Raw genomic sequence first — 14639 nt, 5'->3', positions numbered from 1 at the left:
AAAACTTTGGGCACACTGCATGTTTAGTACCTAGTACCACCCCCTTTTGCAAGTATCACAGTTTGTAAAAATGTTTGTAGGTAGCCAAGAGTTTTTCAATTCTTGTTTGAGGGATTTTCATTCATTCTTCCTTGAAAAAATCTTCCAGCTCTGTGAGGTTTCTGGGTAGTCTTGCAAGCACTGCTATTTTGAGGTCTAGTCACAGATTTTCAATGATGTTCCGATTAGGGGACTGTGAGGGCCATTGTAAATCCTTCAGCTTGCGCCTTCTGAGGTAGTCTATTGTGGGTTTTGACGTGTGTTAAGGATTATTATCCATTTGTAGAAGCCATCCTCTTTTCAACTTCAGCTTTTTGACAGATGGTGTTGAATTTGTTGAAATGTCATTGAATCCATTCTTCCCTCTACCTGTGAAATGTTCCCTGTGCTATTGGCAGCAACACAACCCTAAAGCATGATTGATCAACCACCATGCTTCATGGTTGGCGAGATTTTTTCCTGAAATTCTGTGCCCTTTTTTCTCCACACATACCTTTGATCATTGTGGCCAAAGAGTTCTATTTTAACCTCATCAGTCCACAGGACTTGTTTCCAAAATGCATCAGGCTTGTTTAGATGTTATATTGCATACTTTTGATGCTGAATTTTATGATGAGGACGCAGGAGAGGTGATGACTCTTCCATGAAGGCCATATTTGTTTTACTGTTCAGAGACACTTGCACAATGTACCACAACTCCAGAGTGTGCAAAATCTTTCTGAAGGTCTTTTGCAGTTAAGCGGGGGTTCTGATATGCCTCTCTAGCAATCCTACGAGCAACTCTCACTGAAATTTTGCTTGGTCTTCCAGACCTTATCTTGACCTCCACTGTTCCTGTTAACTGCCATTTCTTAATTACATTTCAAACCGAGGAAAGGGCAACTTGAAAATTCTCTGCTATCTTCTTATAGCCTTCTCCTGCTTTGTGGGCCTCCACCATTTTCAGAGTGCTAGGCAGCTGCTTAGAAGAACCCATTGTTGCTGTTTTTTGTAAAAGGTAAGAGGTGGCTGAGTTTTTATAAAGCTAGGAAATTTGCATCCCCTGGCCTTTCCTAACGATGATAATGAACAGCCATAACCCTAACAAGCTAATTAAAGTCTGAAACCTTGGTCAAAGGTATCTGAGCACACAAATCCCCAAGGGGGCCCAAACTTTTGCATTGGCCCATTTTTGTTTTTCTAATTTTTAAAATGCAAAAAATTACAATATATATATTTTGTAAGTACAAAGGAAATGTGTCATCTTTAACGTTAGGCCTTTTAGAGATCATTTCATCTTCAACTTGCTTAAAAGTTCACAATAACAGTAATTTTGACCAGGGGTGCCCAAACTTTTATATGCCACCGTGTATATATTTTAAATACAATAGTAAAAATCCAGAATAAGAAGAAGGCACCAAAAAGTCAATGTATATAAGAAAGGACCTCACAGTATCAAAATATAGAATTTTTTTAATTTTTGGTTTAAACAATATGCTGTTGAATAGCACCTGCTAACAGAGAGTGAGTCCAGTACTGGATGCAGAACAATATTCCATATAACCCAGTTTATTAGTATCGCCCGGCATTATGGATTATTCCTTCTCACGTACGCTGTTACATTCTGGTATAGAAAGATACTTACCTCAGCTGACCAGGATCCGGTCGTTGTTTTGGACACCCTGTATGTGTAAATGGCATCTTTAAGTCTACAAACATTCACAAATATATGAATTAGTACATTTTATAGTAATAATTGTATATTTTACAGGCAAAGAGTACATTTTCCTCTATTTAACTTTACCACAACAAGAGGTTGTAGTTTATCATTAGTATCTATTGTGTTCTGATAGAGGTACATGTTGGTCTGAGACTTGTATTCATACTGCAGAGGAAATATTAGCTATAAACAGACGGTCTTAAAGGAAATGTGCACACTGTCAGGATTCTCCTGTATTTCCCAGCAGCTTGGCAGTCATGTCACTGCATGTGTACAATTTGCATACTTGTGGTCACATGCCGACTAGACTCCTGCCCTTATCTCAATACGTTTTTTATTCAGAGAAGTTGGGTGATGAGATAGTCAGCAGTGCACGGGGGAACACAGGGAAATTGTGGCAATGAGCACATTGCACACTGTCACGATTCAGCAGTCTGCATCACATCTAGAAGTGTTTGCTTTAGACTAATCCTAATAACTGTCTGAGACTTTTTGCCCTGTTGAGATTATTTTTCAATTGTTATATTATTAAAATCACATGCAGGATTATATTACCTATACCCTATCTAAATAGCACAACATTCTTAATAGGTTCTCCTCATCCACCTTCTTGCACAATGACCTCTGCACATGTCATAGAGCATGCCTAGAAAACTGTCCCAGAGAAGTATGAGTCATCTCCAGTCTACAGGTTCCTATGATCCATATGGCTGCTGCAGAGCATGTCTTTAATCCCTTCACGTCGCAGCCCTTTTCCGTTTTTGCCCTTTTGTCTTATGCACCCCTTCTTCCCAGAGCCATTCCTTTTTTTTTCAGTCAGTATGGCCGTTTAAGGGCTTGTTTCTTGCGAGTTGTATTTTTGAACGACACGATTGGTTTTACGATATTGTGTACTGGAAAACAGGAAAAAAATTCCAAGTGCGGTAAAATTGCAAAAAAAAGTAAATTTTCACAATTGCTTTTTCACCCGTGGCTGTAAGGGACACATGTCGTGAAGGGGTTAAAAATAAATATATATACAATATGCTAGCTGAATTAACACTTTCTGTGTCCCTCTGCCTTTTGCCAGATTTTTTTCTTTTACGCATTAATGTTTTTAGCACTTGTGTTAGCTTTTTGTGCTAAAAAAATGAGTCTTGGGGTGGGAGGGTATTTATTTTACTTGACTTTAAGAGGATTGAAGGATATTTGAGGTTCACTCTGCCCTAATTTTAGTAGTCTTATAGATGTAGATATTTGAGATCGATTCATTAAGGTGTTTATGCCTGAATTCTCTGAAGCTGAAAAGAAAATTGTTTTCACGCCAGTCGCAGCCAGCCATGTTAATATGGGTTGGGCATGTGGGTGACAGGCCTCGGTAAAGCAATAAGCACCTATTAAATTCATTAAAAGTTATGCCACCTAAGTGCCATAACTTACTCCAGTCTCTGCTGTAATAAGGCAGAAGGGCATGCGCCTCTTAATGAATTCGACATATCTTACTTCAGCAACCCCATTCATTGATACTGATGGGCAAAATGCCAGTCTTAAAGAAGTTGTGCACTACTTTAGATTAGCCCCCAATGTATCCCCCCGGGGTCCCTAAAACTTTTTGTAAATACCTCCCGCTGCAGAAAATGCCTGTGAGCGGTGCTATCGCTAGCCGCTCACAGGCATCATGTGACCCCGCGCTGACGTCACAACAAGTGAGGCATGACTCTGCGCTGGGGTCCCCGCGGTGGCTGCTGGGTTGTGGGCGGGGTTACCCCGTGTCACACCCAGCATCCACCGCGCGCTTTCCCAATGAATGAGGAGAGGCAGAGCGCGCGGTGGATGCCGGGTGTGACACGGCGGGGTAACCCTGCCCACAGCCTGGCATCCACCGTGGAACCAGGAAGAAAAAGACCCCCGGCTGCTGCCAGCACTTGTCGTGACATCAGCAGATGTCAGAGCCGGCTACAGCCGGGGGTCACGTGATGCCTGTGAGCGGCCAGTGATAGCGCCACTCACAGGCATTATCAGCAACAGAAGGTAATTACAAGAAGTCTTAGGGGCCTCGGGGGGATACATTGGGGGGGTAATCTAAAGTAGTGGACAACCCCTTTAATGAATCGGGGTCTTGGTGTCCTTCAGCATAAAGGACTAACACTGTAATTAATGTCTGTCACCACTATATACTGACCTCCCAGTACTCAGGCTATCCTACTAGGAATTCTTCTCTGGTTATGCTCCAAGTCTTAACTGAATCTGTTAAATTTTGCCATTTGATTCCCAGATTGATGGGGTATGGATTAGTCATGTAGTAGGATAGAGGACATATGCCACTATCTAAAAAGGTTAAAGGATATGGGGATATTTTTTTTTTACCTGATTACATGTATTTTTGGCTAAAATCACTTTTGCAGTTGGGTTTTATTAAAATGTTTCACTTATTACACTCTATAGCCTCTTTGTTGCACCGTCTGTAAATGGCAGCAGAATGGGTTAACTGAGTATCAGTCAATGAGCTCATTCTGAGGAAGAGGTTTTTTTTTACTTTTATCTTCCTCTCTGAGCTCTTATTAGCCTATTTAAGACCACATGAAAATTGAGCTGAACTTTGTGGTCATAAATTTTCTGAGAGAAAGTCAAAATAAGAAAATTAAGAGTTATAAACTCTCCCATCAGAAATAGCTCACTAACAGATTTTGAGTTAACTCATTCTGCAGCCAGCAGCATATGTAAAAAATGCCTAAAAACTGAATTAACCTGCACTATCTGTACTGGACCTAAAGGATTTTTTTTTCACTTTTCCCTGTATACCTGTAAAATTGATCCCCTCCTACCCCCACATTTCCCCCAAAAGATACCACAAGATTTGCAAATGTGGTGCACCATAATAGATGAGTTTTACTTTTTTTACTAGCGTGTGTATTTTTATGTACCGTTTACATTTCTAAGATCATTTCAGAATGTATTTTTTAGAACATTAGATTCCGCAGCTCACGCCTGTACATTAGGTCTTCCTGGCTTCGGCAGTGAAGTAGTTAGTATTTAATGTGATGCAATGCGCTGTATTATAACCTGCTCGCTTGTTTTGTTCAGTCGTTTCTGCTAACGGAATAGATCTTATCACCACAGCCCTCTATACTGTCACAGTCACTTTATGCTACCACTTCAAAGTGCTGCACATCCACTTTAACTGACATATTGTTTTCCTCTCACACTAGAAAATCTGAAATACTGAGTTTGCAGACTTCTCGCTTTTTTATACCTGTTGCTTATAAAAAGGCTTGAGATCCAGTATTAAAACATTGCCCTATATTCTTTATCCACACTATCAACACTTATCCCTAGGTTTTAATGGCGTATTACAATTATGAAAGTTACACTATACTCTAAATGTATGATTTCTAGGAATATTGTGGCCAGCTGTTAGGGCTTTTGCTTGATTCTCAGTAATGGTCATGTGATTTGTAGCTCCGTAGAAGAATAAAGATCAGGTACAGCGGTGCTATTTTGGTATGTAGGACAATAAAGGTCATCTTAGGAGGAGTATGTTTGTTGTGTATGAAATTACTGAACTACAAAGGCCATTTGCAATGGTGTTATTCTGATATTGGCAGTTGTTTTAATACGATATTTAGGACTCTGAAGGTTATTAGCAGTGATATTTGCTATTTCAGTCAATTGAGGTCACCCTGAGGAAGGCAGCCAGACTGGCGAAACTCGTAGGGATGATTTCATCTACATGGACTGTCGGTCATTCTGTATAAACTGGAAACAACATACAACTTCCTTTGATCTTTCTATCTTTGGCATTTTCTTTCTAGTTATTTGTTTTATTTTGCACTATTTATTTCACGATGTCTTCTGCAGTGAGACTTTATTCATTGAACCCGAACTTCCACAGGTCCGCTCATCCCTACCAGTGATGTGATTTCGATATTTTGAACAACGAAGGTCATTGTCCGTAATATTGTTTGATGTTTAGGACAATGAAGATCATTTGTAGTAAGATGATTCAATACTTATACTTAAGGGCATTTGTAGTGAGATTATTCAATATTTAGGATAATTAAGGTCATTTGCAGTGAGATTATTTGATATTTTGGATAATTAAGGTCATTTGCAGTGAGATTATTTGATATTTTGGATAATTAAGGTAATTTGCAGTGAGATTATTTGATAGTTTGGATAATTGGTCATTTTCAGTGAGATTCTTTCAGATTTAGGACAACGAAAGTCATTTGTAGTGAGTATACTTGATAATTTGGTCAATGAAGGGTTAGTAGTTAATACTTGGACACTGAGGATCATTTGCATTGAGTATTCTTGATATTTTGACATCTAGACAAATGATTGTAATTTGCAGTTGTACAATCTGATCTCTTGAACAATGAGAATTATTCGCAGTGGTGTGGTTTGATATCTAGGACAATGAAGGTGATTTGCAGTGGTTTTATTTCCTTCCTTGGTCAAAGAGGGTCTTTTGCATTCGTATTGGTTTTTTACAGTAGCGTAAATTTCAGAAGTGAGAGAATATAAGTTGTTTGCTGTGATAATAATTTTGTAAATGTGTGAATAGTAGTCATTTTATATGTAGGTAAATGTAATGATTAAAGCTTCATACTATTATCATATATTTTAAAACACCCCTTAATTCATAGGCATTGCACATGATAAGGGAAAAACTGTATTTTCGTGCATAACACAAGATAAAATGCAAGTGCTATTAACAGTAACTGTAGTGAGTGACAGCTCGGCACAGAAGAAGAGTGGGTCTTGCCCGCGAGGGCTTACCATCTACAAGGAAAGGTTGAAGGAGGCAGTGGGTGATGGTAGAAGCTGTTCATATGGTCATGTAGAGCCAGAAAGGTTGTAGTAGGGCTTTTCTGAAGAGGTGGGCTTTCAAGTTGCTTCTAAAAGGTTGTGAAGGTGGGTTGTCTATGAATTGGGGGAGACAGTTGAGTGAAGCGCAGACAAAAGAAGAGCAAAGAAGGAGGTCTTATAAGAATCATAGTTTACGTGTGGCGAGAGACCAGGAGATTAGGCTGAGATGTATAGAGAAGACAGGTTGTGTATAGTCTTACAGGTCTTTGACAATGTTTTGAAGGTCCCTTAGCACACAGAGGTATAGGTATGTACTTATATATTGTATTTTAATCATCTGTTCATCAATATAATCTATTCTCAAGCTGAAAAGGGACCTTTCTAAATGTAACACCATCAGATATAAAATGTAAGATCCAGGCCATTCAGTGCCTAGCGAGACTTCATCTGTTTTACCATCTATTTAAAATTCTTGATTCAATTATCAGTACGATCTTTGAACTCATTTCCCTCGCTAGCTGCCATCAAAGAATGGAGAGGAAGCACATACTGCGATCATGGGGTGCAAAGAGCATGATTGATACACAGCAGTACACGCAGGTTGTCTTGCTAGGTCATTTTACTTGTGACCTGTGGTAGCTGATTGTGAGTGGTTTATTTGTAAGTACCTTAGATATAGTGACGATAATAAACTATTGAGTTGTTCAAATTCAGGAGATCCAAGAAAGACTTGCAAATTAAATATATATATTACACTAAAAAAAGAAAAGCAGAATCCCCCCAATGTTCAAGTTCCATTCTATACCACATTACACATGGATATATCCTTATCTAACCTTCTCTTGAATACCAGGTCAATATTCTGGTATTACATTTACTAAGACTTTCACCACGGTTGTTATTCTACGTTTCCTGCTTGGTAATTGATAAGTGATAGATTATGGTTTGCTTAAATTAAGGTAACAGAACATAAAGTAGTTAAATCTTACTAGGTGTATGATGTATTCTTGAAGGTTAACTTAGTTTACAGCAGAAAATATAATGATCTGGTTTAAAAAATCTCAATAAAAAATGAAAATGTAAAATGTAATTCAGTTTCAGATGTTTCATAGTTACAGACTATTCATTTGTATGTGGGTGAAGATGAACATCACAAAGACTGACGAAGTCGTCTTACCTTACAATCCCAGAAAAATAGATAACAATAGCTCTATAATAGATGAAAACAGGGAAGGGAACAAAGCACACGATACAAGGGTCATCAGTAGTACTTACAGGACACAAAGACAATACATGCCAGGTTTTGTCTCGCTATCACGTATTAAGTAACTTCCATCTTTTCCAGCCTCGCATAGAAGTTTCTCTCCAGTTTCTCGGCTAATGTTCCCATGGTAAACCGAAATATTCTCCATTTTCTACAATTTGTAACCTGAAAATAAGGGGAGTTGGTCTTCTTGAGAAATGGTAAAAGGTGGGAACTGAAAAGAACTCTGTAAACACAGAAGTATACCCAACAAACCGATGTCACACCTTTACAGGGTTTGATATAGGGTGTCAAGTGTGACAAATTCTTTACATCATCTCCTCTGTGCAGTCAAGCACTGAGTAATCACCGAGGTTCAAGTTATAAGAATATCACATGAAGAAAATTTCCATCTGACTTACATTGTTGTGTCACTGAAATAAATAATTCATGTGCTAGTGCTACTAAGAATGCCTAAGATTGAAAGTAAGTGCTGGTGTTTTCCAACAGCATAAACAGTTATTGATTAGAGGAAGTCCTATTTAGGGTCTTTACTAAAACTGATTATACGTGCCTCACGTTATACTGATCATGTTTCCATTATTTAGAGACATATAACCAAATTAAAGGAAATGTGTATACAGAAAATAACCTATGGTTTAAAACAAAATTTTATAAAATTTTGATTTTTTTAAGTTTTTATATTACTATCTATAGTAAAGAAAATAAAATCTTGTAATTTTCAGTTTGTCTACTAAGCTTAATTCTCTACATATCTTACAGTCATCCCATTATCAGCACAGGCAGGATAATGATAAATAACACCAGGGGTATATAGATAATGAGTGCAGGGGTTGCAGTTGTACCCAAGTCCTGGAGTCTAGGGGACCAAAAAGGTCCTCTTGGTCCATATGAGAAGACCAATTTCTTTAAACCTCATGATAGTTGGGAGCCCTGATGGAGATTTTGCATTGGAGCCCAACCAGCTTCAAATTACACCTCTGGATAACACCCTTACTGTATATACAGATAAACCAAGATCCTCCATTCACAATAGGTGAGGATAGATCTCTTCTCTCTCATCCATTCACCAGGACCCCTACAAAAGGATGCATGCCTAAATAACCCTTCTGTAAAAGTCAAGCTAAACGATTTGCATGTGACTTTTGCCTAGAACTTTCTTTTGTTACGGATCCGGGTGGTGGAACCTCTGTGCTATGATACAAGGAGGGACCAGAGGGGCGTAACTAAGTGCCTACCCGGAGCGACCTTGACTGCACGGCGGCTTAGTCGACTCCGTGAACCAAGGAGGGACCGGGAAGGTGAACCAGGTGCCACTCTGAGATCGACCTTGTGTGAGAGCAGGCGACTTCCACGGGACTGATGGCCGAAGCCGACAGACATAGCAGATGAGCACGGCTGGTAGGCAGGCAGGAGATGAGGGTAGACAAGCAAATGGGCACGGCAGATAGACAGGCAGGTGGGCACGGCAGATAGACAGGCAGGTAGACACGGCTGATAGTTAGGCAGGCGGGCACAGGAACCTGAGGGCTGGAGAGAGTGTTAGCACACAAACAACAACCTTGCACAGGCACCTCCATTTTGGAGGAGGTGACTGATATAAGGGCAGTCCTCTGGCCATTGGCCGGGGACTCTTTAGGACAGCCCACGCGGCCCCTTTAAGAGGGAGGAAGCGCACACGCGCGTGCGCCCTAAGTACACCCTGGGCAGATGCAGCAGGGGAGCCGGAGGATGCCGGACCGGGACCGCGGCGGTGAGGGGACGCCGGCGCTACATCTTTTATGACTTGCACCATATTCATTATGTGTTTTAGACACTTCCTGCTTCTTGAAAATCTTCAAAATTGGCCAAAGCCACCGAGCCATGGGTAAATAAAGTATATTGGTTGTAGGCAAGATTATAATTATTAAACCTATAAAGAAAGACTACACATAACATAAATAGTTTAGAAACATATAGCTTTATTATTAACATATAAAAACATTATAAAACTTATATATGAATGGAAACACACTCATACAAATGCCAACCAAGAAATGAGGGGTTATATTTGCATTAATCCTATGAATCAAAATATATCTAAAAAAAAAACGGCTCCAAAATACAGCAATTGATATATAGCATTACAGGTAAAAAATAAATAAAAAAGTGATAGTAGAATAGGGGAAGGATGAATTCCCTAAAAATGGTGGACATTCCTAATAAACAGATTCTATTCTACAATAAAACAATGTGTAAGGCGGCGGTGTTCACACCGTGCAGTAACTGAGAAAGTGACCCAAGCAAGTCCATGTTAATCAGCTTTATTCAGCAACTCACGGGTAAACAAAGTCCTCCGGTTCGCAGCCGGGTTAACATGAGTCCATAAACAACAGTTGCCGTGGGCAACGGCCGCGCCAGGCCGCTCAGAGCCTGATGGGTGCAGAGCCTTCCCTGGCGTGGGTTCAAGTACTCACTGATCCGCCAAGCTTTCCTGCTATGTTCCTAGCAGGTCCCAACACTGAACAACCCTAATCCTTAGTGCAGGGTTTTTAACCCCTTTACAACTCAAGATGGTTTGCACGTTAATGACCACGCCAATTTTTACAATTCTGACCACTGTCACTTTATGAGGTAATTACTCTGGAACGCTTCAACGGATCCCCCTGATTCTGAGATTGATTTTTCGTGACATATTATACTTCATGATTGTGGTAAAATTTCTTCGATATCACATGCGTTTATTTGTGAAAAAAAATAAAATTTGGCGAAAATTTGGCAATTTTCAAAATTTGAATTTTTATGTCCTTAAATCAGAGAGATATGTCACACAAAATAGTTAAGAAATAACATTTCCCACATGTCTACTTTACATCAGCACAATTTTGGAACCAACATTTTTAGGGTTAAAAGTAGTGTTGAGCAAACATGCTCGACACTGCTCGGTACTCGCCCGAGCATCACGCTACTCGGGATGTTCGGCGAGCACCGTGCATTTCCGGGTTACTCGGGCGGGAGCTCGGGTCTCCGCCCCGAAGTTTGGCGCTCTTTACAGAGCCAATGAACATGCAGGGATTGCCAGCCAGTCACTGTAATGCTGCAGCCATGTTGGTTGTGGGCATTACAGTGATTGGCTGGCCGCACAGCGTCACCTCGAGTATTTAAAACCGGGCGCCGCCATCTTGGACACAGTCGCTCCGGATTAGACAGTGTAGCGACAGCGCTGCTGATTTAGGGAGAGATATAAACTGCAAAATAGTTAGTGTAGGGTCTGTAAAGGCTGCCAGAACTAACAAGCAGTCCTTTTCAGGACTAATATCCATCCCAGATACCAGGCAGGCAGGCTGTATAGGAGACACAGTGGTTATACCAGCAAACGCTGCATTACAGTCCTGTGTGCTCCTGTTGCTCAAATTGCTGGACTTAGCACCAGGTGTCGGGGGCCAGGAAAAATCCTTTTTTTCCATCTAAATCCTCCTTTTTTTTCCTCCTTCACACTGTACAAATACCCGTCTTATTAACCTTTTGGTGTGTCCCCCCCCCCCCAAAAAAAAAAGCGTGTCTCTGATTTTTCAGACAAAAATATAACTGTTGAAAATAGTCTGGTGTAGGCTAGAGAAACAGAAGTGTTGTTTTGCACTTCCATGGTTCAAACCTCTGTATTATCCATTTTGGGCCATTTGTATCTAAAAAAAAAACAGTTTGAGTGTGTCGCTCACTGTTCAGCCGCAAATATCTCTATTTAAAAAAGTGTGGTATACCCCAGTAAACAATAACTGTGGTTTTGCCATCCCACGGTAAAAAATCTCTATTATTCAGCTTTTGGTAGTTTTTTCCGTAAAGAAAAACAGTAGTGTCTCCTGACTGTTGTGACACAAAAATATATCTGTTGAAAATAGTCTTGTGTAGGCCCGACATCCCAGTGTGGTTTCGCAGTTCCACGGCTCAAATCGCTGTACTATCCAGTTTTGGGCCTTTGGTAGTTAAAACAAAAGCAGTTTGAGTGTGTCGCTCACTGTTCAGCTGCAAATATCTCTATTTAAAAAAGTGTGGTATACCCCAGTAAACAATAACTGTGGTTTTGCCATCCCACGGTAAAAAATCTCTATTATTCAGCTTTTGGTAGTTTTTTCCGTAAAGAAAAACAGTAGTGTCTCCTGACTGTTGTGACACAAAAATATATCTGTTGAAAATAGTCTTGTGTAGGCCTGACATCCCAGTGTGGTTTCGCAGTTCCACGGGTCAAATCGCTGTACTATCCAGTTTTGGGCCTTTGGTATCTAAAAGAAAAGCAGTTTGAGTGTGTCGCTCACTGTTCAGCCGCAAATATCTCTATTTAAAAAAGTGTGGTATACCCCAGTAAACAATAACTGTGGTTTTGCCATCCCACGGTAAAAAAATCTCTATTATTCAGCTTTTGGTAGTTTTTTCCATAAAGAAAAACAGTAGTGTCTCCTGACTGTTGTGACACAAAAATATATCTGTTGAAAATAGTCTTGTGTAGGCCCGACATCCCAGTGTGGTTTCGCAGTTCCACGGGTCAAATCGCTGTACTATCCAGTTTTGGGCCTTTGGAATCTAAAAAAAAAGCAGTTTGAGTGTGTCGCTCACTGTTCAGCCGCAAATATCTCTATTTAAAAAAGTGTGGTATACCCCAGTAAACAATAACTGTGGTTTTCCTCTTCCACGGTTCTAATCTACTCTTTATTACCCTTTTTCCATTGATAGTGCAAGTGTAAGCTATTTTACTTCATTTACAATGGGCAAAGCGCGTGGCAAGGGACGTGGAAGTGGACGTTCTGGCGATGGTTCGTGCAGAGGAAGGGGTCGTGGCCAAGGTGAAAATGTGCCACAATCAACAGCCACATCTTCTCGCTCCCACTTCTTGACCGAATTACTAGGGAAGCACAGAACAACACCAGTATTGAGAACTGATCAGTGTGAACAGGTTATTAATTGGATAGCAGACAATACTTCCAGTTACCTGGACACCACCACCTCCGGTCTGTATTCCACACGGTCAACTCTTAGTAGCCGTGAATCTCGACCGCATATTCCTCCTCACCCTGATGCTCCTTCCTCCCACCATGCCGAGTGTCGTCAGGCAGCAAGTGATCCCACACTTGGACACTCTGAAGAGCTGTTCACTGGTCCATTTCCATATTTGGGCCCCTCGCCTGATACGCTTGAAGTGGTGGAAGAGGAGATCCCATGTTGCGATGCCCAAATATTTGAATAGCCACGGCCACAGGAAGTCGACGTTGGCAATCTGTCACAAGAGGTGGACGATGACGAGACACAATTGCCAGGAAGTGAGGAGGAGGATCGTGGTGCGCAAATGGAAGAGGAGGAGGTGGTGGATGATCTAGTAACTGACCCAACGTGGAAGGAGGACATGCAGAATGAGGCCAGCAGCACACAGGGGGAGGGAGGCAGAGTACCCCAACAGGCAGGAAGAAGCAGTGTGGTGGCCACAGACAGAAGGCAGGCAACCGTTCCCGTAACACCAACACGAGGGATGTTGCCAGTACAAGCGGTAGGTCTTCCAGAGTCTGGAATTATTTTAAAGACTCTGCTGATAACCCCAAAAATGCCATATGTTCCACCTGCCATGCCAGCATCAGCAGGGGTGACAAAACTACCAGCCTGACCACCACCAGCATGATCAGGCACATGGCAGCAAAGCACCCGACCTTGTGGGGCGAAACCCAGGGTCCACGACCAGTGTCAGCAGGTGTCACCACTGCTTCTTCCACTGTTGTGCGTGCAATAGAACCCCCTGTTGTGTGTGCAAGGCCATCCCCTGTCCATACTGCATGTAAAGATGCCCCCTCCTCTCAGTCTTCACTTGTTATGGCAGTTTCTCAAGAAACAGCATCAACGTCCATGTCCACGTCCCACCGCAGAGTTCAATTGTCCATATCCCAGACATTTGAACAAAAGCGGAAATTCGCAGCTAACGCCCCACAGGCCACAGTCCAAAATTTGCATATTTCACGACTGCTTGCATTGGAAATGCTGCCTTTTAGGCTGGTGGAGATGGAATCCTTCCGCAATCTTATGGCGGTGGCCGTCCCTCGGTACTCAGTCTCCAGCCGACACTATTTTGCCCGGTGTGCCATCCCCGCACTACACAAGCACGTGTCCCAAAGCATCTGCCGTGCCCTCAACAACGCAGTTACTGGGAGAGTCCACCTGACAACGGACACGTGGACAAGTGCTTGTGGCCAGGGACGGTACATCTCTCTGACGGCACACTGGGTAAACATAGTGGAAGCCGGGACCCAGTCGGACCTTGGGACGGAACACATGCTCCCCACACCGAGGATTGCGGGCCCTATGTCAGTCAGAGTTGCCCCCACAGTGTACAGCTCCTGCGCATCCTCCTCCTCCTCCTCATGGTCAGCCTCCATCTCAGATATCACCACATCAGTTACAAGCTGGAAGCATTGCAGTACTGCCTCCGCCAAGCGGCAACAGGCTGTGCTGAAACTCATAAGCTTAGGTGATAAACCTCACACTGCTTGTGAGTTGTGGACAGCTGTGAAAGAGCAGGCAGATCTGTGGCTGAGACCGCTGAACCTACATCCCGGCATGGTCGTGTGTGACAATGGCCGTAACCTGGTGGCGGCTCTGAGGCGAGGTGAGATCACACACGTACCATGCCTGGCTCATGTGCTTAACCTCGTGGTTCAGCGGTTTTTTAAATCGTACCCCGAGTTGCCAGATCTGCTCGTGAAAGTACGCCGCCTGTCAGCTCATTTTCGCAAGTCGGCTACAGCTTCCGCCGCCCTTGCTGTGTTGCAGCAGCGTTTGCAGCTTCCGGCACACCGACTGGTGTGTGATGTCCCCACACGTTGGAACTCT

The 14639-nt window shown here is 42.0% G+C and overlaps 1 protein-coding gene across 2 annotated transcripts in view; it reads right to left on the bottom strand.

The window, feature by feature from the left end:
- The window catches only part of SH2D1A (SH2 domain containing 1A), a 111092-nt gene that overhangs the window by 12220 nt on the left and 84233 nt on the right, over positions 1 to 14639 (bottom strand). Inside the window, exons 1-3 of one of the 2 annotated variants that reach the window (XM_073637900.1) lie at positions 8060 to 8155; positions 7805 to 7958; positions 1664 to 1727 (exon numbers count right to left, since the gene is read on the bottom strand). In XM_073637900.1, coding sequence (XP_073494001.1) covers positions 1664 to 1727; positions 7805 to 7941 — 201 coding nt within the window. In that variant the 5' untranslated portion in view covers positions 7942 to 7958; positions 8060 to 8155. Of the gene's footprint in view, positions 1 to 1663; positions 1728 to 7804; positions 7959 to 8059; positions 8156 to 14639 lie in introns of those variants that run through there. The other variant, XM_073637899.1, reaches the window with a different exon arrangement.

Source organism: Phyllobates terribilis, unplaced genomic scaffold, assembly GCF_046119375.1.
Source record: "Phyllobates terribilis strain yellow unplaced genomic scaffold, ASM4611937v1 Scaffold_7__3_contigs__length_470593459, whole genome shotgun sequence".
Taxonomy (NCBI): Eukaryota; Metazoa; Chordata; class Amphibia; order Anura; family Dendrobatidae; genus Phyllobates; species Phyllobates terribilis.
This window is presented reverse-complemented; position numbering and strand designations above follow the sequence as displayed.